General features: G+C 42.7%; 3 protein-coding genes across 3 annotated transcripts; 2 read left to right on the top strand and 1 right to left on the bottom strand.

The window, feature by feature from the left end:
• Positions 1 to 205: 205 nt before the first annotated feature.
• LOC309716712 (telethonin) lies at positions 206 to 1,622 on the top strand. Its single transcript, XM_082550682.1, has 2 exons — positions 206 to 521; positions 932 to 1,622. Exons 1-2 carry the CDS (start codon positions 388 to 390, stop codon positions 1,290 to 1,292), a joined length of 495 nt encoding a protein of 164 aa, XP_082406808.1. The 5' UTR covers positions 206 to 387; the 3' UTR covers positions 1,293 to 1,622.
• Positions 1,623 to 1,806: 184 nt separating this feature from the next.
• LOC309716711 (coiled-coil domain-containing protein 127-like) lies at positions 1,807 to 5,363 on the bottom strand. Its single transcript, XM_082550681.1, has 4 exons — positions 5,119 to 5,363; positions 4,457 to 4,594; positions 3,485 to 3,729; positions 1,807 to 3,268 (listed from the first exon to the last, which is right to left on the bottom strand). Exons 2-4 carry the CDS (start codon positions 4,584 to 4,586, stop codon positions 2,822 to 2,824), a joined length of 822 nt encoding a protein of 273 aa, XP_082406807.1. The 5' UTR covers positions 4,587 to 4,594; positions 5,119 to 5,363; the 3' UTR covers positions 1,807 to 2,821.
• Positions 5,364 to 5,421: 58 nt separating this feature from the next.
• On the top strand, positions 5,422 to 16,954 carry sdha (succinate dehydrogenase complex, subunit A, flavoprotein (Fp)). Its single transcript, XM_082550680.1, has 15 exons — positions 5,422 to 5,528; positions 7,646 to 7,729; positions 7,870 to 8,031; positions 8,164 to 8,307; positions 8,599 to 8,763; positions 8,866 to 9,014; positions 9,097 to 9,221; positions 11,296 to 11,464; positions 11,557 to 11,752; positions 11,853 to 12,024; positions 12,299 to 12,417; positions 15,086 to 15,197; positions 15,306 to 15,436; positions 15,523 to 15,636; positions 15,760 to 16,954. The coding sequence occupies exons 1-15, from the start codon at positions 5,466 to 5,468 to the stop codon at positions 15,844 to 15,846; spliced, it is 1,992 nt and encodes a 663-aa protein (XP_082406806.1). The 5' UTR covers positions 5,422 to 5,465; the 3' UTR covers positions 15,847 to 16,954.
• The last annotated feature ends 6,241 nt before the right edge of the window (positions 16,955 to 23,195 follow it).

Here is a 23,195-nt window from a genome sequence, read left to right as displayed (position 1 = left end):
ATAAAAATCTAAAAGATGAAGTCAGAGAGGTCCACGTTCAGCTTTCATTTGGATTATTCTGGTTGGATCACATCATGGAAAGAACTAAATTCCATTTCATGTGAAAAACAACCTTCAGGATGTCTTAAGCAGGGACATTCACTACGTTCACTACAATGTGACACAGAGGAGTAAAAATAGAAACAAGACTGGATATTTAAGACATTGGCCAACACACACACACACACACACTTCTCACGGTGTTTTGAACATACATTTAGCATGATTTGACAGATCGTTGTATCCTTTATCCCACGAGTTTTATTCATCTGTAGAAGCACCCACATGAAAGAGGACATTCATCTTGGAGCAAATTACTAACATTTGAGTTACGGACAAAACCGCACCATGCACTGTGTGAGCAGAGGAGGCTGCTACCTGGTGAACTCCTGGTGTGATCTTCGGGAGGAGAACAGGTGGAAGAAAGAGAGCTATGAAGCCTGCTGGGTGAGCCTCGTCCTTGAAACCAGACCACAGTACAGGTAGGTTGCTCACATTAGGTACTGAGCTGTGCATGACTCACTAAATATACTTTTTTGGAGGGTAAAATATTCTGTGTTGCGCTCATTTGAGCTTTGCTGTGTATTTGTAGTTTGTTGTGGTGTTTTAAGATGTAGTATTACACTGAAGCAGCCTATTTGCTCACTGTAATTTGGCAGTAAAGCCATGACATGTGATGTTGTATTTTAACTTAGACGGAATAGCAGTTAAAATCTGCTTTGCTCAGCAAAATGACTTACCAGGCTCTGATCAGTCAAGCCTGTACAGTGTGTTTTATTGCAGTTAACAATTCAGACGATTCAAAATGTGAACTAACACAGAGGCAGTGACGCAGCTGTATACAGCGTTAGTGTTTCACGGATGTAAGAAAAGCTTGATTTGTGTGTTGCAGGCTGAAGCTGTCAGAGAGCGACAGCATTCGCAGAGAGAGTTATAAACAGCAACAGGTGGCCCACTTCATGGTGGAGAGGAGCCCCAGCCAGATACTGATGCTGGGCAGCACCAGTGGAGCGATGACAAAGCACCAGCTACCCTTATTCAACACCAGCAGGGAGGTGGATCGTACTACAACCAGCTTTAGGCACACAGAAGAGCCTGTTATAAAAGAGAAGCTGATTGCTGGAGCAGATAGACAGGGAACAGGAGCCACCACAGATCAAGATCTTAGCAAGCCGGTTAGAGTGAACTTCAGGGCCTCGAGTCTGATGTCCTCTCCCAGGGAAATCTCTAATCGGGTTCAGAGAAGGGAGTGATCACAGCCTTTGTTGTAGCAAATTTCTCAGCAGTATTAACAAAATCAAATATTCTTCTAAAATTGACTATTTTAGAAGTACTATTTTTATGCACATCAAACTCGAGGATGTTATCTCACATGCTATACTTATATTTGTAGTAGTGTCATATCTTCAGCAGCTAAATAATACTAAAAAAAGATGTGCTATAATTTGCATAAAAGCTCTGGGTGCTGCAGAATTGAGTCTGGTGTGAACTGTAACTTTGTTCCAGGAGGAAAATGCAATTTTGTCACACCTGGTGATTTTTATGGTTTGTAAAGCTTAATTAAACACAAACCTCAATCAATATTCTCGTGTCAGTTGTTTTTACACATTCCTCGTGCATGCACCTTTTTAATCATGCATTATGAGCCTCCACATAGCTAACGGATTAAATTATATCTTTCCTGTATCTAAATCCAGATGAAGCTGCTCCTTGAAGCCCCCTCCCCCAAAAAACAGTCTCTATGGACAAAAAGGACAACCTACAAACTGAGTTCTAAACAAAAACAAATGTATTTAAATGACCACACAGAGTTGTAAGTGTCAGTTTAGCATCCAGCACTTAATCACCAAGGTCAAAATGAAAACATGGCAGCACAGAAAGGCCTGATAACCAAAGACAAATGCTACAGATTCAGTAAATCCTTTCATTGCATGTGTGAATGTGTGTTACAGTAACAAATTAAATGTGCTTTTTTTTTTATTTTACTTTTTTTTTTTTTACAACACATTATATTATTCAGCACTATTTTGCATACATGCACCGTCGGTTAAGTCCGGCGTCACTGACATTAGTGAGGTACCCACAAACCAGTCATAAGAAACATCCTCCCTGTTCTGCTCGATCATGAGATCAGGCTTGTTTTAAATGGAGGAAACTCAATGAACAGAGAGGTTGTTGAAAACAGAAAGTCCCAGAGTTGTCTTTATAAATATCTCCCACATCACTCCTTCAACAACAGACTTAAATTATCTACAAAAACATAATAATAGATTTGATAGAGTGTTATGGCATCCCTGAATTCCTATCTAAGGAATAAAAAAATTGTTCTTCCGAGATATAATCTTAACTGACAATAATTCATGGCATTCAAAAATATGGACGTTAAATCGACATTTTTATAGGGGCTAAATTATAAAGTTTTATCATCTTCTATTTAATAAACCATGCATTTTTGTATCCAATATGGATATCACCTGATTAATCCTACTAATATTTCTGTTTTTCTTCAGTTAAATGAAATAAATCCTTATCTGAGCAGCTGAGGTTAACTGCTATAAGCGATATTAGTGCATCATCAAAATGTGATCAAGGGTGGAGTTTTCAGATGGTGATATTCAGCTTGTTAGACCTCACTGACCTTCTGTGTGTTTGCATAACATCCCTACAAGTAAAGGTTATTACACAGAGGGGATAAAGAAAACAAGAATTTTCCATTTCTAAACCACACCCTCGCCACATTCTTCAAGTCAAACCAAAACACCAGCTTAATGTTGCCTATTTGTCACTTTGTGTCTGAGTGGATTTTTCCTCCTAATATGGCTTCCTCGGCTCTTTTGTGTTTCTGGACGGTGATTTGCAGCTGCCAGTACTTGAGGTACACCCACATGAGGCTTCCGTTCTTCCTCCTGTCCATGTTTAGCAGGTCAGCACAATGCTTGTCTCTCTTAAAAATATCCTTCAGGTCAGTCTCTAGATCCAGGTCTGGCCCAATGGGATCTTTAACGACCTTAAGCAGCATGTTCTTCTCCATCTCCAGCCGCTGATCTCGAGGCTGGATGAGGGAGCAGTAGGCGTTCTGCCGCTCCACAAGTAAACCCTCCAACTCCTTCAGAGTGGCTGTGGCTCGGTTGTACCAGTTCTGCTCTTTTTCCAGAGCTTGATGCAGCAGAGCACCTGCAGCTCCTGATTTCACCAACTTTTGCTTCTCTTCCTCTAAGGACTCTCGCTCCTTGTTAGAAGACAGAATACAAGGTTAGTGAGTAAAGGCTATGCATTACAAAGGAAAATGACACAATGATAAAATGGGTGCAATGTTCAATGTAAAAGGAGGACAACAAAAGACATATGTGTGGCAGGTAACTGAGATGGAAGAAAACAAAGGTTTAAGACAGATTTCTACTCATTAGCTCCGTTATCCCTTATAAACCCTTCAGCAGATCTTTACCTGCTGTAACTGCTTCCTTTCTTCCATAAGCTGCTGGCTCTGTGAGACCAGGGCCTGCTTGTACCCTTTGACCCGCTGTCTCTCTTTCTCCAGCTCCAGCTCCAGCGTAGCTGCTGCCCTGCGCCTCTCGGTAAGAGTCTCCCGGTAACGGGCCTCCATATCACTTTTTATTGTAGACACATCTTTGTCATACTGAGCTTTCACCTTCTGGATCTCCCTCTGAGATTCTCTGGTCCAGATCCATCCTGAAAGGGCAATGGGATAAAAAAAAATGGGGAAGATGTTAAGTGATACTACCATGATTTTCTGAAGAGTAGAGTAGCTGGAGCTACTTATGAACTGAATTTTATAAAATCATGGCAATGACTTTATCTAAGTAACAGAGATGATCTATCATACAATCACACACAGATCAGAACAGATGCATGCTGGGGAAGCACACAAGCAGTTGTAGGTTTTTCCTCTGCCCTATACCCATCTTCCTAAAAATTTTTGGGAGGTTTGCGCTAAGTTTTATGGTGATGCTGATGAAGGCAGCGAGCCAGAATGTGTGCGTCTTGTCAATAAAAAACAAAACAAAAAACAACAACAAAACAAAAAATTGTTCTGTATATTACAACTGTTGCAGGTGTTTCCCCCCTGTTTTACAGTATGTAAAGTTGTGCAAGAAACCTCTGCTGTGCTTAACCTGGAAGGGTCAAAATGTCTCCTTTTAGTGGAATAATTTTTACTGATCTGCAGTTTAGTCTACTTCCCCCCCCCCCACTTCTGTGTTAATCATTAAATGCCATTTGGCATTCTAATGACAAAAGAGACTGTGTGTCTGTAAGCCAGACACTCACTCACTGATCATCATATTCTTTTGACTGCTCCCTTTAAGGGTCACCACAGCAGATCATTTGAAATTGATATGCTGTTCTACTCTGTTGTCTCATCCACAATCACACAGGTGAATCTCCTTGTGTAACTTACGAAATGCAGCCAGTCCCAGCATGGGGACCAGCAGGGCGTAGTTCCACTGGTTGCCATCGCCTGCTCCCGCCCCCCTTCCTCTGGGATCTGGTTGGATGTTCCATCTTGGGGGATCATTCAAGTTGTTCATGGAGGCCGCTGTTACACACACACACACACACAAGCACGAAGAGAGCTCAGCCCAAAACATCACCAACAATTGACTCTTTCTCGGTTTTTATTTGTGAGTAACATATAATCTCAGAGGTGTTTTCTCTTTGACACGTCTATAATTTACTCTGCATTAACTATCACATCATTTGCTACTGGCTGAATAAAGAGCAGTGAATAAACGCCAATGCATCTGCTAGGGTGTGCAATCTGCAAAACAGTGTTTGGAATAAGCACTGGATGTGAAAGTGCATTAACAAATAGCTTTTTAGCATGAATCCAAACAATGCACCGGGCATGCAGGGCGAAAGGAGCCTCTCATGATTCGGAAGTTTGACAGCTGAGCTAACCATAAACAAAGCTAGCTATGTGCTACATGCTAGCCAACATTTGGCTTCGTGGCTCGTCATTGTGTTTATAAAAAAACACAACAGAACGAAGGGGCTTCATAGTTTTGCAATCCTGACAACGTGTCAGCGTACGCCTGTTAAATGTATGGAACTGTGTCTCACCTTGAATGAAAAGTGTAGGTCACTTATGCATTTGTTCCTGCACACGCAGATTATACAATTTTAACGCTTTAACGTTCCACCTTAGCCGGCAGAGGGTGATTTTAAAAATTACTTTCAAAAAGAACCTGTAAGTGTTGCAGTAAAAAACCCTGTATATTTACTCAGATGGTTTCAAGGTAATAATTTAATAATTACCCTTAAAACACATGGCTAAATGCTTTAAATAATAACTATCATATAAATATTAAATAAATGAGTGACCCCTCTTTTAGCACATTGGATTAGTCCGGTCCGGCAGAATATGTGTTCCTCCGCAGCGCAGCAGGAACGATCCTTCATCTGACAACATGGCGAGTGTCCGCGCGGCGTCCCGTCTCCTCTCCAAGAGGGTTTTATCTACTGCGAAAGCAGTGAGTAGTGAAAAGATGCTTTTAAAAGTTAAATATTTATATATGTAGTATATTGTAAAAGATAATATTTTATTTTCCCTTTTTTGTTTCTAAAACGAAGCTTTCATAACCGGCGGATTCTGACTTGCGTAATCTGTTATGTAGCTGGTGCTGTTTCAATGTGACACTATGAGCAAAGGTATTTTGCAGGTCCAACAAAATGATTTATATTATATCTATTACACTTCTATTATCTCCACATTACACTTTGTTTCTAATGCCCAACCGAGACGTTTCGTCACCATGAAAGTCGTAAATGCCGCTGCCCTTGTGTAAAACAGTTCTAAGTATGTAGACGCTGTTGTTAGCTACAAAAGTAAAATGGGGCAAACTGCAGATATGAAAGGTTTAGACCGACGAAGATGAAAAATAACCGCCAAGAGCAATCGTCACTATAAAAATGGTCGTACGTTTTAATGCTTTTTGTTTTTGTTTTTGTTTTTGTTTTTTGCTATGGGTTGTTTTGGTAAATGCCTTCACAGCCATTATTAAACATAGTGCTGTAAGGCTGTTAACAGAAAGTTTTGTGCAGGAGTCCCCCCCCCTATTATAAATCACTGCTGATGTCGTGGCACAGGTATAGCAGATGCTTTTGGTTGGTATGCTGCTTGTATTTTAGCAGATCATTTTTCAAAGGCAGGAGCCACCTGACAGTTGATCAGACTGTAACCTCCCTGTCACTTCTCATGTAGATCGTTAAACTTATAGTTTCAGCTTAACATTAATTTGTTCTTTTTTTTTTAATTTCTAATGTGAAATTAATATAAGTTACACTTAAATTAAATGAATCTGTTAGTCATTTCTGCTGCTTTCTGACACTTGTAAGCATCTGATTGTTGATGCCCCACAGGTAGGGAAGACCAAACAGAAAAAAAAGAAACAGATTATTTATTATTCACCAGGAATTATTCTTTTTTTTTTCTTAAAAAAAAAAAATCCTGCATATAAGATATCGGGCTATTTTACACCAACAGATGCCATTCGTTCTTTTTTTTTTTTTTAACATGGGGATCCTATTCTGGCAAATTTAAAAATATAACGATAAACAGCTTATTAATGTAAAAAGGAGATTTTTTGGTATACTTTCTACTTGATTCTACTGATAGAAACCCTGTAAATCGCCTGCATTCCCCAGTACATCCAAAAGTGACAGAAATAACAGAAACTAGCCAGGTGTAGTATTATTTACTCTGAATTTGCAGCAAGTCTTATACTATACTTACCCACAGTACAATTTCTCAGGGGATCATGCTCGGTATATGAGCACACTTCAAGATGACCATTGGATAGTCTCAGTGTCCTCCTCTGTTATCGGTTGGCCAAGCAGACAGTCAGTTGATCTAAGAGATGCTAGATGATAATTTACATGATAAATCATCACCTGTGATTTATATGATATTATCATTTTAGTGTTTAAGACCCTCCTTGCTATAATGTATAATGAGCTTCTTCCCAATATGGAGAGTCTGTATTTGCATCAGTGGGATTGGGGAACCTCTTTTTCACTGTGCTGTGAAGAATAAAATGTTGAATAGTCTTAATCACATTGTGTCAAAGGGCAATGAAGATCAACGGTCTGCTAGCTTAGTGTAAGTTGTTTACACTAAAGTGATTTTGGGAAATTCAGTCATTTAGTGTAAATGGTTTATTCATCATGTGTGAATAAGGATATCTCACACAAAATTATTTTAATTACTTCACATTTTGTCAGGAAAGTTTAAGCACGTGGGGCACAGTGTTGTTGTGTCTGTTAAAGTGATGCATTAGTTCCTCCTACTGGCAGGTTTGTATACTTTTAAATTCAAGTCAGTGTTGAACCACAGAAGGTTTAAAATACATTTGCATCTGACAAGATCAGCTGTGTAAATGCTGGTAACATTTTCAGTGATGAATGGCTCAAAATATTAATGATATGAATTATGGGTTGTGGAGGTGCCAAGACTGAACGTTTAAAGCTTTAAAACTTCACTTCATTGAATAATCATTTTGTTGTGTTTATTAGCAGAGTCTGGTTTTTCAGTGTGTTTTATGTTTGGGATTAATTTTAGTTTTATTTAAGTTGCTTTTTCTTCTGCCAGGTCCCTGCTGCTGCAGTTCAAGGTTCCAGGAACTTCCACTTTTCCATTTATGGCAAGAAGAAAAATGCCAAAGTATCAGATGACGTAAGCCACATTAAGTTTGTGTTTTTTTTTAATGCAGAACAGTATGTATATGATATGAAAACCAGGACTCCGCATACGTAGAGTACACTCTCATTGCTTCAGAAATGTTTGCAGTACATTGTCTTTTCAACTGGTTTCAGATCTCCACTCAATACCCAGTTGTGGATCATGAGTTTGATGCTGTGGTGGTTGGAGCTGGTGGAGCGGGACTGAGGGCAGCTTTTGGCCTGTCTGAGGCTGGCTTCAACACTGCCTGTGTCACCAAACTGTTCCCCACCAGGTCTCATACTGTCGCTGCACAGGTAAATCAGTGGTTACAGTAAATGATTTTGTGTGTCAGTTAGGACCAAAGTCTCAATCTCATTGCAAATATTTTACTAATCTTGAGTCATCAAGTAAACACGCATAATGTTTAAACTTACCTTGGTTAATAGGGTGGGATTAATGCGGCTCTGGGGAACATGGAGGAGGATGACTGGAGGTGGCATTTCTATGACACAGTGAAGGGATCTGATTGGCTTGGAGACCAGGACGCTATCCACTACATGACAGAGCAGGCTCCTGCAGCCGTAGTAGAGGTATGATCTCTCTTAGAAACACACTAACATGCATAACAAGTCATTATGTTAACTGGCAAGTACTAGGCCTTAAACAAAAGACATAAATGAGTGTGTAAGCCATGTGATCTTTAGGAATACCTCATTGCATAATAAAAGCCGAGCAGCTTATTGGTGGATTTAAATAATTATTAATTTATTTTATTTTTAATTTACACCAGATGGGGGTCATTCCACCCAGAGCTGTGTAAAAAGACAGTTACAGCAGATTAGGAATTCATGTTGCTCTTGTTTCCTCTTTTTTTTTCCTAGCTGGAGAACTTTGGCATGCCATTCAGCCGCACTGAGGAGGGCAAGATCTACCAGAGGGCCTTTGGAGGTCAGAGCCTTAAGTATGGAAAGGGAGGTCAGGCGCACCGCTGCTGCTGTGTAGCAGACAGAACAGGCCACTCACTGCTGCATACGCTGTATGGAAGGGTGAGTACACATACTTTCCTACCTTCTTTCTGCAGCGTAATCTTTGTGTTGCCGAGGAGCACCAGTTAAGTGCCTCTGTGCGTCTGCCTGACTTGTCTTCAGTCACTTCGTTATGACACCAGTTACTTTGTGGAGTATTTTGCCCTGGACCTGCTGATGGAGAATGGAGAGTGTAAAGGGGTGATCGCTCTCTGTATGGAGGACGGGTCTATCCACCGCTTCAGAGCCCAGAACACTGTTATTGCTACTGGGTAGGAGATGCCTTTGCTTAAACATTTCTTCAACTGTCATTTTATCTACAAGCTTAGAAATAAGTTCTGTCTTTCTTTCCAGGGGTTATGGAAGAACCTATTTCAGCTGCACATCTGCTCACACAAGCACAGGAGATGGAAATGCGATGGTGACCAGAGCGGGTCTGCCCTGCCAGGATATGGAGTTTGTCCAGTTTCATCCCACTGGTGAGAAAAGAAACTTAATTTATTAAACCAAAAAATGTTGCTGAAGCATTGAGGAGAGTTTTATTTTGAAAGCGAAAGCTCCACAGAAACTATACAAATTCCTCAAAGATATGTTTGGAATACCTACAGTAAAGTTAACTAGTATAGATGCTGTATCAATAACAAGTCAATGTCTAGTAAGTGCAAATGTAATATAGTTAAGAAGAGATTGGAGAGAAAAATGAATGATTTTACATAGTTTGGCCACCAGAGGGCACTCTACAACTTCTGTTGTCAACTTCTGGAGTCAGAAAAACAAAAACCAGCTGATCTGAGTGCAGTCTGGCAGAGCATAAAGGAGTAACCTACGACTTGTGACAATAAAACAAAATTATTTTTTAAAATGCATTGTCATATTATCTTAGTTGAATTGAACTGAATTGAAAGCCTTTATTGTCGTTATACATCGTATAACGAGATTAGAAACAGCTCTATAAAAGTGCAGACGTGCTTTAGCACATTAAAAACTATAGAATAATTTAACAATACACTTAATATAAGTATAAATACACAGTACAGTAATGGATAACAGAGACAGACAGGCAGAGAATTGATGATATTTCAGTGCAGATTACTTTTTGTGCAAGTTTGAGTTGAGTATGGTTATAGCTTTGGGGAAAAAGCTATCCCTGAGTGTGTTTGTTCTGGTCCGTATGGATCTGAAGCGCCTGCCAGAGGGCAGTAGGTTGAAAAGATGGTAGCCGGGATGGGTAGTGTCCTTTAAGATGTTTCTGGCCCTGCTGATACAACGGGAGTTGTAGACGGCAGACAAGGAGGGCAGGGGGCAGCCGATGATTTTTTTGTGCTGTGTTTACCACCCTCTGCAGTCTCTTCTTATCTGCCTCCGTGCAGCTGGCGTGCCACACTGTCACCGCATAGTTTAGCAGGCTCTCGATGGTGGATCTGTAGAAGGTCACCAGCAGCGGGGTGTTTAGTTGCTCCTTCCTGAGCATCCTCAGGAAGTGTAGCCGCTGCTGGGCTTTCTTGACTAGCGCCATGGTGTTAGCTGACCAGGAGAGGTCTGCAGAGATGTGGACCCCAAGGAATTTGAAGGACTCCAGTCGCTCTACACATTCTCCGTTGATGTGCAGGGGCAGCTCTGTTCCACCTGAAGTCCAGGATGAGTTCCTTGATCTTGGTAATGTTAAGTGCCAGGTTGTTTGATGCACACCATTCTCCCAGTTTCAGGACCTCATCTCTGTAAGCCGCCTCATATCCCCCTGTGATCAGCCCCACCGCTGTTGTGTCATCAGCAAATTTGACAATGATGTTCTCTGGGTGGGCAGGACTGCAGTCAATATGTGTAGAGGGAGTAGAGTAGTGGGCTTAGTACACAGCCCTGGGGAGAGCTGATGTTGAGAGTGCGAGGGGAAGAGAGGTGAGGACCCAGTTTCACCCGCACTAAAAATTAACTACACATAAAAAATGTAAGGGAAACCTGTTCATGTTTCATGTGTCTAAAAGAAAAAACTATTGACCAATATTTCAGACTTTTAACTCACTAAATGTCTACATTTTACCCTGAAGACAACTTTCTTTTTCCTAAAGGTCATGTTTATTTTTGTTTTTCCTGGATATCATGATATCATTAAATATGGATGAAGTAGCACATGTGCCCTGTGGCATAGATGCTCCATCTTTGTAAATGCTTGTTGCATAAGGGCAGCAGACTTCGCCATGTTTCATGCATAACTCTGCTACACTGAGGGAAAACCTATGATTTAAATTGGTTGGTGGATATAGCAGGAAAAACGTACAGTTTTTCACAGATTCTAGAGATAAAACTTTAAAATTGTTAGTGAAATTGCTTAACAGTACTGGGTCTATAAAGCATAATGTCTTTGGTTTTATTGACATTATATTGTGCCATGGCAATAAAACCTTGTGGATTTTACATTTACAGTGTTGACCTTGTGTTTCTTTGATGGGAATGAAAGCTTATAACTACTGTTGTTATTTATTCATAAATATTTGGATGTAACAGGTTTTTTTTTTTGTTTTGTTTTTTCTTCTTCTTCATGTTTCATGCTTACAGGAATCTATGGAGCCGGCTGTCTGATCACAGAGGGCTGCCGTGGTGAGGGAGGAATCCTGATTAACAGTGAAGGAGAGCGCTTCATGGAGCGCTACGCACCCAACGCCAAAGACCTGGCTTCCAGAGACGTGGTGTCCCGTTCCATGACCATAGAGATCAGAGAGGGCAGGTATGCTCAACTCACCTGTCTGTGTGATGTCTGTCAAAGCTTTTAAGCCAGTTCCTGTTCCTTACTGACGTTTACGTTTTTAATTTCTTCAGAGGTGTTGGTCCAGAGAAGGACCACGTGTACCTGCAGCTTCACCACCTGCCTCCTCAGCAGCTGGCCGCAAGGCTGCCTGGTATCTCAGAGACAGCCATGATCTTCGCTGGAGTCGACGTCACCAAAGAACCCATCCCTGTCCTGCCCACCGTCCACTACAACATGGGTGGAATACCCACAAACTACAAGGGACAGGTACATAATCTCTGCATGTGTCATCTCCACGCGTCGTGCACTAACACTGTTGTTGTGAGCACAGCGGGCTTGCTTAGGATTTGTAATATTTGGCCCTTAGGTGATTACTTACGTCAACGACGAGGACAAGGTGGTTCCCGGACTGTATGCCTGTGGAGAGGCAGCTTCTGCCAGTGTCCATGGAGCTAACAGGCTGGGTGCCAACTCCCTGCTGGACCTGGTGGTGTTTGGCAGAGCTTGCGCCCTCACCATTGCTGAGCAGCACAAACCTGGTGAGAACCTCTGCTTTTCACAGAATACTTTATTAATCCCAAAAGTAGTGTATTTGGTTAAATTTATTACAATAAAAAGTTTCTTAATCTTAAAAAATAAGCATTAATAATGAAAAAAAAAATCATAAAAACAACTGATTAAAACAGACTTAATACTTTCTGTTAAAATATTAGCAGAAAATATATCTGTTCTACATTCACATTCGGAGAAAAATCACTTTTGCTGTCTCTGTGTTCATGCTGACGTTGGCTTTTTTTGTCTTTTCCTGTGCAGGAGAGAAGCTGTCCCCTCTGAAGCCCAGCGCAGGAGAGGAGTCTGTGGCCAACCTGGACAGGCTGAGGTTTGCCAACGGAAGTCAGAGGACCTCTGAGATCAGGCTCAACATGCAGAAGGTGGACATGCTAACATGAACACAGACATATTGATGTATAAATTATATTTGTACTTAACTAATATTTGGCTTTACATGAATTATTTATTTTTATTATTATTATTGTTAGATATTATTTATTATATACAACTCTACACCTTATCTGTAGATCTTTTCTAAATGATAATAATCATCAGGACATAAAAATGTAATGTATAATTACCACCAAATCTCTTACTAATGGCTACAATTTGGAAAGACCTGCCACAAAATAAGGTTTAGAAAACTTTTCTCTCCACAAGAAAGGTTTTTATTTTTCATTCCCTTTTTTTTCTTTTTGTTAACGGGGTATTGTCGTGACCCAGGTGTGGGGAACCCAAGTTTATGACTGCAATAACTCAAGAAGGAAGTCACCCAGTACTTCCAAATTCATACCATAGGTGCATCTACTATAAATCTCAGAGGAGTTTGAATCCCAGTGACCTTGAACTCAAGGTCAGTGGTCAGGTATTATGAAAATCGTGTGAATGTGATAACTTGAGACGTCGTGATACAATACCATACATGCATCCAGTAGGGATGAGGGCAGGTGCCAGTGGGGTTTTTTTTGTGAATTTTAGTTTCCTTTTTTTGGTTTCTAAGGATACTTTTCTTGTTTCAGTTCTGCTTTTATCAGTTTTAATATTAGTCAATATGGGCGGCATCTGTTAGCGGCAGATTTAGGAAGTTCAAACCAAGCTAGTGTCAATAAACTCATGTAGTAGAGCTCTTCTCTCTACCTCTTCCTCAATATTACTTCTTCACTAACAGGTCAATCAAACATAAATGTTCTTACTTTTGCTGTCAATAAAAAAAACAAAAACTAATTAATCGCACCATTTTCTGTAATTTATCGCGATTAATCACATTATTTGATCAGTAGCCTGGTTGCAATTACATTTTTTTCAACTTTATATTTAAGCTAACAGACACTTATGCAATATCATGTAGGGCTGTTCGATATGACGATATGAAAACGTCTATCATTTCATATTACGCTATCGTTTGTTTCATGGTGTCTACGGCAATATTATTTTGATGATTTTGATGGTCACAGTAGAATTCCTTAAAGTTCTTTCTTTCTCTTATATTTTAAATAACAACACTACAGACGGACAAGCGACTGTTTTTATGCGTCGTCTTTAGCAACAGCGACGGTAAAACCATCGCGTGGCTCTGCCCTCCGCTTGTTTATTTTCCACATAAACCTTTCACAATAAAGCTGAAGATCCTTTTGAGACTTTTCAAGATAAACTGAATCATGTGAAATAGTATGCAGAGTGTTTATGGACGAGAAGCTAAAAAGAGTGTGCTACTACTAGTTTTTTCCCTGCAGCACGCCGTGTAATAAATACAAAATTCCGGCCGCTTTAACGTATGTAACACTCGACTCCAGCTGAAAACACTTCACACAAGTCGAGTTGCCCGAGATTCACAGAATTTACAGAAAATGTAAAATTTTTGTGATGTATAACGTTGTTGGGACGATAAATGTCTTATATTGGGATATGAGATTTTAGTCATATCACACAGGCCTAATATAATAAAATAAATGCAGAATAAACAGAATGTATGCTTAAATTCAAAGAAAATTTGAATAGTTTTCTTCAATCGTTTAGCACAGGTTCTCTCCTGCAAAATACAACTTTAAAAAAACTTATATACTAATAGGCAAGTATACGCTAATATATAATATATATTAGTGCTGTCAAACAATTAAAATGTTTAATCAGATTCATCACAGGGTTACTGTGGATTAATTTTGATTAATAACAATTAATTATCATTCATTTTTATTCTATATTAATAGCATTTCATTTGCCTGAGCAAACAGACTCGAGAAAAAAGGCAAAATATACGCACTTACCATGTCACTCTTGGGGAGGCACTTCAAGTCCTTGAAACGAGACATCAAAGCTATGTAAAGCACGTGTTCTCAACGATATTAATAGGTCTGCAGTTTGTTGCAATCCACTTGGCAATTGTGTCAGTCAATATGTCCGAGGTAGACTTACTGAGTCCCCGATGCTTCATAAGTGGTTTGGCTAACGTGTCACCCAGCTTGCGACAAAGTGCTAGCAGCATGCTTGGCTAACGTATGCTCTGCGTCAATGTGATATTTCAAACTGGAGGTGCTTCGGTGAAAAGAAAATTCCTTCTTGCACAATCTGCATAATATTTTATGTCGGTCGACTGCTCCGTCTTGTTGTTTTTTTTAAATACCCAAATTTCCCATCTTCCATACGGAGTTGATTGGTTCAGCTGCCCGTCACTACCAGATCAACTGCCCATTTGCGCATTTGCGAAGGTAACTACTTGGACAAACTGCCCGGAATGCGTTGACAGAAACAGTTCAGGGATTTTGAGTTATTCTGCACTCCAGATGTGTTAGTTGCATTAAAATAATTTAATCGCGTTGACCGTGATGGCAGATTAATTTGCATTAATGCAAATTTTGACAGCAGTAGTTCTTACATATATCTTTACAATGATAATGAGCATTGGCCAGGATGACTTGATATCTGGATTTGATTACCACCACCACACAGGTTAAACAGGTGTGAAACACCACAACTGGCCCCTGTGTCATCCATGAGATTTCATTGTCGTGGTTCATTTAGAGTAACGTGTTTCTCTGCTTCTGCTTTCAGACCATGCAGACCCATGCTGCGGTATTCCGTACTGGCTCTGTCCTGAAGGAAGGATGCGATAAGATGGATGCTATTTATCAGACCCTGGAGGACATCAAGACCTTTGACAGAGGTACTGCACCACACTGCTGCTCTTCTTGTGCAAAAAGTTGTTGGAGGGTTACTTTGAAATGGGTTTGTTTTTTTTCCTCCCCTCTAAATTTCATCCTCTCTCCTTCAGGCATTGTGTGGAACACCGACTTGGTGGAATCGCTAGAGCTGCAGAATCTGCTGCTGAACGCCGTCCAGACCATCAACTCTGCCGAGCAGAGAAAGGAGAGCAGGGGAGCCCACGCCAGAGAGGACTACAAGGTCTGCGTCAACATGTTTAGCGTAAGGATGGAATTAATGTCTATACAATCTGCTCTCTGCCAACATTTCTTTGAACTGTGCTTCAGGAACGTGTGGATGAGTACGACTACTCTAAGCCCCTGCAGGGTCAGGAGAAGAAGCCGTATGACCAGCACTGGAGGAAGCACACTCTGTCCTTCGTTGATCAAAAGACTGGAAAGGTGATGACCCCCTCAGTGTGTGTGTTTGTCTGTGTCTTACAGAATAATTTAAACAGTTTTTGAAGCTATTGACAGCTTCAGCTGTCAGTATCCTCATACTCCTTTGCTTTTGACCAATCACAGGTCACATTGGAGTACCGCCCTGTGATCGACAGCTCTCTTGATGAGCAGGACTGCGCCCACGTTCCACCTGCCATCCGCTCCTACTAAGATGATTCCCTCCTGCCCTCCCCTTTATTCCCACCCTTTGCCCATCACATCCACCTTACTCAATTACAGAAGGCTCATTTATCTATTATTAAGGAAGCTAAACTTTCTGTGCTAGAGATAACATTCTGAGACAAATTCAGACTTTTATTGCACATTTGTATGCATTTAGATCTGTTCAGTACAATACTGTCTATACCATTTTGTGTCACTTCCTGTTTCTCTCTTTCTCTTTTTTTTGGCGTGTTTTGCCTTGATTTCAATCTGTTTGCAGAAACTAAATTTCCACATGGTTCTCATGGCTTCTCGCGCTGTGTGAGCAGGTTGTGTGTGCGTGAGATATATATATATATATATATATATATATATATATATATATATATATATATATATAATGAGGGGAAGAACAAAGTTGACAATAAGCCTGGCTTTTTGTGATGACATCATACTCTCATTTCCCAGTCTGGCATTGCAGTAAGAGCTTCTTGTAACCTCTTTCTCCTTTTAGCTGAGTTGAAGAGATGATGGAAGTGATTGTAATTTCAACCACACACTTTGCAGGCAAGTTTGAAGTATGTAAATATTGCATAAATGTACAATAAATATGGTGAGTTGTACTGTATGTACTAGTTAAAGTGCAAGTCTCACATCTCGCTCACTGTGGCCTTCATTCTTGTGGAATACTCATTACACTTTGTGCATGTGTTCAACACTTGCCGCTTGTTCTGTAGATAATCAGCTAACAGGCTGTATTTGGCTCTAGCGTTCTACAATTTCGCGCTATAAGTGTTAATTATATTAAATTAATGTCTTCAGCCACATTACAGCCTCTCAGCTATTGGGATAAATGAACTGCTTTTTAAGTTACTTTGTTGATGTTGCTTTTTTTAAGACTGAGGATAAATTTCAGTAAGGTGGTGTAGCTTTCTTCAACTCCTTAAATGACTTAAATATCAAAGGTGAAAGATGCGCTCAGTGTTAAAATGTTGATGCCTCTTGTGCTGAATCAACAGTGACTTAATTTATTTGCTACAAAAAGTTAATCCTCTGCTTTTTGCTGTTTGTACTTTCGTTTTCATATGTTCAATAAAGTCTAGGCTGTGGATAGAAACGAACGCTTTTCTTTTTTTAAGCTTTTCTTTTAGTTTAGGTTTTAGTAAGAGGCCGGGAAAGTTTAAGACAAACACCTTCACAATAACCGTGAGAAGAATGAAACTGAGGAAGGGATTTTGTCACAGGTCTAAATATAAATGTGATTTTTGTCCAGTGGAGGGCAGCAGAAGCAAACATCCACATGTCACCCAGGAACAGCTGGTGCATGTTTGCTCTGCGGCTGCTCACTTGTCCTGCTATCATGATCTTTAGGAACATATTTCTATGTGTTACTGATAAGGGCCGGCACAATAATGACTGGATTTGTTCTGTAACAGCCTCATGGAGCTGCTTTGCCTAACTGTAAATGTAGTGGAAGGCTGTTATCGCTGAACAAACGGGACTGTAACCTGAGCCCTTCTCATATTCCCGGCAGCTGTACAAGCCCAGCTCGATGACGGCTGAAGTAAACAGGGTTGGAGTCAGGTATCACACTCCTGTTGGAACAAAGGAGAGGGTTTGTTAGGGGGAAGATAAAGGTTGGTTAACCTTTATTTGCTGTGGCAAATCGGTTGCATTTTAAAGTATGAATACATTTGATGAAAGGTGGATTAAAAAGGAAAAAGCGTGGGAGGAGTCACTGTAACTGCCTTTACAGGAAATCATACTCGCATTCTTTACGTTAAAGCTCATACGCCCACTCACATCTTGAAGTCATTATCAGCGTCTGGATTTTTTCCACCAGTGGGAGAAAAATGTTCTGTACTCATGAACATCCTCTAAAAGGAGTTAAAGTGTCAGTTCAAATAATTTAAAGGTAAATACAAGTAACTGGTAGACTGGGGGAAAATAAATACTACAGTGGAAACAAATGAAAAGCTGTTAAATTGAGTAGGAGCTAAAAGAAGTCAGATTGAATCTCACCGAATCTTAAATATAGCATCCGTGTAACCAGCACATGCAATTTTTCCTCAGTCAGTACAGCTTTAAAAATTCTTATGACAATTCCAGTCTGTGATTCTCCTTTTAAAGCCATTTAAGATATTTCCCAAGCGCTGTTAAACAGCAAGCATAGTTTTAACATAGCCTTTTCTAAATATCCTGGTTTTATTTTGGATATTGTAGAAACAAAACTACAACAAACAGCTGTGTGTTGTCATTTTCAACAGTCCCACACATCCATTCTTTCTTGGCGACTCTCTCAAGGTCCCCACAAATTTGCAGTGTGATTCTAGTCAGGGCTTTGTGCAAGCCAGTCAGTAATACTCCCAATGGTTTTCTGGAGGTACTTCTACAGGAGCGACATATTTTGTGGCTCTTTGTGTTGTTGGAATACAAACCCAGACCCAGATTTGTGCTGAGTGCTTGCATTTATTTCTTTTTTTCTTATTTTCACATGTCCTTCTTTCTTCATGTTTCCCACAGCATAATGCTCCCACCACTGTGTTTCACTGTGGGGACAGTGTTCTTTGGATCGTACACCTCTCCCTAAGAAGGATCTCTGTGGCCAAAGAGCTCTAGTTTCATCTCATCTGACCAAAGGACCTGTTTCCAAAGAGAACCAGACAGTATAGAACAGTATGCTAAGGATGACCTTTCTCCTGGTTGTCAATATCATACTTCAATCTGGCTTCAGTCAAGTGAAGATTTTCTTGATCTTGCAGTCAATTCTTGTGCAAGGTTTTAGTGACCGCCTTCTTTGAGAGGACAATTCATGACTTGGCTAAGTCATTCACTAATGTCTAGGCAGTTGTTCTTGAGACACATTTCACACTAGTTTTCTTTCAGAAATCAGAAATCAGAATGGGTTTATTGCCAGATGTTGAGGTTTACAACATTAGGAAATTGCTGCGGTGCTTCAGTGCAGACAATAAGAATTAAAGTGCTATGTCGAAAGAAAGATATGTGCATGAGATATACATGAGATATATACATGAGAATAAGAATTATGAGTGCTACGTAGAAAGATATATACATGAGTGCAGGTGGTGATCAGTGCCAAACATGAAATGATGCAGTTACACAGCGTAGGGTCATATGTTAGTGGCGGGGACAATCATGTGGTTATTGTTCATGTGTCCAACAGCAGAGGGGAAGAAACTGTTCTTGTGGCGAGAGGTTCTGGTGCGAATGGACCGGAGCCTCCTGCCTGAGGGGAGCAGGTCAAACAGACTGTGTCCAGGGTGAGAAGGGTCAGCTGAGAGTCTTTGAAATGTTTCACTTCCTACTTATACCAGGCTCATTCTATAACCATGTGTGACTCGCCTTGAATTTCTTAAAAATACTTCTCACTGCAGTTCTTACACTTGGAAATGCTTTGACTACTTTGTATAGCCATCTCCGACTGTGTTAGTGTTAGAGTCAAATTGTTAAATGTTGCCATTATTGTACTTACATTTGTAAGTCTTAGTTCAAACAAAGACATTCCTTTGTTTCTGACCCCCGATGACGAGCCAGAACCATGCAGGAGCGCTGACGGGCTTCAGCCTGGGTTGAAGCCCGCCAGCGCTCCCCAGGACGATGATGACGTGCTGGACATCGGCCTGGACATCCATGGTTTGTCGGAGGATGAGCAGGAGAGCTCATTGTCGGCCCAATGTACTGCCGCTGCTGCGCCGGTCGGCCACGATGACACCTCTCTTTTCTCCCTGTTTCGCCGTGCTGCTGAGAAGCTGCAGGTGGACTGGCCCTCTCCTCCGCCAGCTCAGAAGCCGTCGCGGTTCGCGGGGTTTTTCCTCCCACCGGAGCCCGCAACGGCCAAAAACTGCCTTCCCATGTTCCCAGACTTTCTCTGCGAGCTAACAGCATCATGGGACAAACCTCTGTCTACCCGCGTCACTGTGCCCGGCTATGGACAGTACATGGAATTGGACGGCGCTGAGGGGGCTGGCTTAACTAACCCACCCCCTATAGAGCCGTCTCTGGCTGCTCATCTGGCCCCGTCCCATAACCATGGTGTCGGCGGCCCCGCAACTCTGCCGTCCAAGCACTGCAGATTCTCTGCTTCGCAGCTGGAGAAGATTTATCGAGCTCAGGCCGGCACTGCTCGCGCCATGAGCTCTGTCACCATGCTCCAGACGTACCAGGCAATGTGCCTGGCGGAGCTCGGATCGCTGGTTCCTGATGACAGCCCGCTGGCACCTCTTCTTAACGAGGTCAGAGTCGCCACAGATTACATCCTCCGTGCGTCTCGCTGTGCAGCGCTCTCCCTGGGCAGAGGGATGGCTTCGACAGTAGTGGCGCAGAGGCACCTGTGGCTGACCCTCTCTGACGTCCCGGATAGGGTCAGGGCTGTATATCTGGACGCACCAGTGTCTGCGGCTGGGTTATTCGGACATTCACTTGAAGCCATTCAGGCTAGATTCGATCTGAGGAAGAAGCAGACGGAAGCTCTGTGCGACATCATCCCCAGACGTCAGCCGAAACCCAAGCCCGCAGCTAGCTCTCACAGGCCCGCCGCTCCTCTGCCGACTGGCAAGAGACCGGCGCCCACTGCTGAAATGGGTGTGCCGCCAGCGAGAGCACATCCTCCGGCCCGAGCTCCACGCCAGTCGGCCTGGAGCAAAGGCCCACCCTCGGGCCCCCGGCGGGACCCGACGCCCAGGAGGAAGAAGCCTCAGCCCTCCTAGCTGTGGTTTCGAGTGGAGAGGGGGTCCAGCAGCAGGGAGACGCTGTTTTTACCCCTCTGTTGCCGCACAAGAGGTGCCGCTTAAGTTCTGTTCAGGTTGTCAGCCCCAGAAGGCGCTGCACTTTCCTAACACTGTCTCCCAAGCACAAAACCCCTGCACACAAAATGCCTCAGGTAACTCCCTGTTCAGGTGTGTTAAATGTTCAGGTGACCACATCGAGTGTTCCCGCTATTTTTCATTGTTGTGCCTTAGAAAAGGTGCCTCCAACAAAATGTATAAATGTACATGTTTCCATGTTAAAATCAATAAAGAGGGTTGTTTATTCTCAAACAATCACAAATGCTCAGCCTGCAGGCAGAATGTGCCAGGTCAGGCAGGTGATGCAGTCCCCTGCAGACACACTGGGGGGTGACGACACACTGGGGGGCGACAACGCCCCGCCGACGGTCAGCCGGCTGGCTGCTGACTTCCCTCAGTGCTGTGCTTGCGCCCCCTCTCCATGGGTGCTGCGAACTGTTGCCATGGGTTACCGGTTGCAGTTCCGGGTCAAGCCGCCTCGTTTCCAAAGAGTCGTAAACACGACTGTCAACACCGAGGCGGCCATGATACTCAGAGAGGAAATAAAGGCGCTATTGCAGAAAAGAGCAATACGAGTGGTCCCCGCTTCGGAGACAGACAAAGGTTGGTACAGCCGTTATTTTGTTGTTCCGAAAAAAGGGGGAGGGCTTCGTCCCATCCTCGACCTGCGAGTCTTGAACACGTATCTACGAACGTACAGGTTCAAGATGCTAACACTCAGACAGCTCTTGAATGCGGTCGGCTCGGGAGATTGGTTTGCAACAATCGATCTAACAGATGCTTATTTTCATGTGGCTATACACCCGAAACACAAGCAGTTTCTGAGGTTTGCATTCGAGGGCGTAGCCTACGGATACCTAGTGCTGCCGTTCGGGCTGTCGCTTGCTCCTCGCACCTTTACGAAATGTGCCGAGGCAGCACTAGCGCCCCTCAGAGAGAGAGGAATCCGCATCTTAGCCTACCTAGACGACTGGGCTCTCGTAGCTTGCTCCAGAGAGCAGGTAGAGACACAGCTGTTGCTGGTTCTGTCACACATTCAGACACTGGGGTTCTCTGTGAACTTTCAAAAGAGCTCGCTAATCCCGAGTCAGCAGATTACTTTTCTCGGTTTGGAAATATGCTTGCTTTCCAGCCGCGCGCGTTTGTCGGAGCACAGAGTGGCCGCGTTTCATCGCTGCCTCGCTCAGTTTCATTTGGGACGCAGACTGCGTTTCCAGACGATATTAAGCTTGTTGGGCATGATGGCATCTTTGATCGCCGTAGTGCCACTTGGACTGTTAAAAATGAGAGCGTTTCAGCGCTGGACTCTCTCTCACCGTTTGTGTGCATCGCGTCACCTCTGGAGGAGGCTGCCGGTAACCGCGTCTTGCATGCTAGCTCTCAGTCCTTGGAGGGAGCCCGGGCTGCTCCTGTCTCGCTCTCTGCTGTTATGGTGCAGTGTTCATTTTCTCTCTCTAAGAGCCACCCATGTCCCGGGCCACCTGAACCTGGGGCCCGACCTTCTCTCAACGGGGGGGTCCTCTGGTGAGAGAATGGAGGTTACACCCTTTAATAGTGGCTCAGATTTGGGACTTATTAGGCAAGGCGCAAATAGATCTTTTTGCTTCCAGGGTAAATACTCACTGCCCCCTGTTCTTCTCCATAATCGACCACGATGCACCCTTGGGCTTGGACGCGCTAGCGCACCAATGGCCAGACGTGCTCCTGTATGCATTTCCCCCAGTGGAAATGATATCTCCAGTTCTAGAGAGAGTGCGTTGGCATTCCCTCTCTCTGATTCTAGTGGCCCCTTGGTGGCCCGCAAGGTCGTGGTATGCAGAGATAATCAGCCTGCTAGCAGCGAGTCCTTGGCAGCTTCCTCTCTGCAGGGATCTCCTCTCTCAGGCGGGAGGAAAAGTGTTTGATCCGCACCCAGATCTGTGGCGCCTTCATGCTTACCTGCTGAGAGGTTAAACTTGATTGCTAAGGGTTTGCCACCTAGTGTGATAGCGACAATTCAGAGCGCTAGGGCCTCATCTACTAGAGGCTTGTATGCTTACAAATGGCGAGCCTTCGAGCAATGGTGCCAGGACCACCACATTCTCCCATTTCAGTGCTCTATTGTGGATGTTTTGACATTCCTGCAGGAGCTGCTGGATAAGGGCCTTTCATTTTCGACAATTAAGGTTTATTTGGCAGCTATATCTGCTTGTCATATTGGCTTTGACGGGGTGACACCAGGTGCACATCCCCTCGCCATACGTTTTCTGAAAGGAGTTCGCCAGCTGAGGCCCGTGCTTAAGTCCAGTGTCCCTGCTTGGGACTTGTCTTTGGTGCTGGAGGCCCTTTGTAGCCCCCCGTTTGAACCCATTGAGTCTGTGGATATGAAATTTCTTTCATAAAAGACTGCATTACTTCTCGCTTTGGCTTCGGCAAAGCGAGTGGGTGACCTTCATGCGCTCTCTGTGCATCCCTCCTGCACACAGTTCTCTTCTGATGGCCACAAGGTCGTATTGCGTCCAAATGCTGCCTATTTTCCCAAGATCATGCCTGCATCTTCTAGCTCAATGGAGT

The sequence above is a fragment of the Aulonocara stuartgranti genome (assembly GCF_965226115.1).
Source record: "Aulonocara stuartgranti genome assembly, chromosome: 11".
Classification (NCBI taxonomy): Eukaryota; Metazoa; Chordata; class Actinopteri; order Cichliformes; family Cichlidae; genus Aulonocara; species Aulonocara stuartgranti.
The sequence above is the reverse complement of the archived record's forward strand: the minus strand, read 5'-3'. Positions and strand labels throughout refer to the sequence as shown.

Coding starts and splice junctions, on each gene's coding strand:
- LOC309716712 (XM_082550682.1), top strand. CDS start 388: ATGCACTGTGTGAGCAGAGGAGGCTGCTACCTGGTGAACTCCTGGTGT. Junction 522..931: donor GAAACCAGACCACAGTACAG/GTAGGTTGCTCA, acceptor TGTGTGTTGCAG/GCTGAAGCTGTCAGAGAGCG.
- LOC309716711 (XM_082550681.1), bottom strand. CDS start 4,586: ATGAACAACTTGAATGATCCCCCAAGATGGAACATCCAACCAGATCCC. Junction 3,730..4,456: donor GCTGGGACTGGCTGCATTTC/GTAAGTTACACA, acceptor TTGCCCTTTCAG/GATGGATCTGGACCAGAGAA. Junction 3,269..3,484: donor AAAGGAAGCAGTTACAGCAG/GTAAAGATCTGC, acceptor TCTTCTAACAAG/GAGCGAGAGTCCTTAGAGGA.
- sdha (XM_082550680.1), top strand. CDS start 5,466: ATGGCGAGTGTCCGCGCGGCGTCCCGTCTCCTCTCCAAGAGGGTTTTA. Junction 8,764..8,865: donor TGCATACGCTGTATGGAAGG/GTGAGTACACAT, acceptor ACTTGTCTTCAG/TCACTTCGTTATGACACCAG. Junction 12,418..15,085: donor TCAGGCTCAACATGCAGAAG/GTGGACATGCTA, acceptor TTCTGCTTTCAG/ACCATGCAGACCCATGCTGC.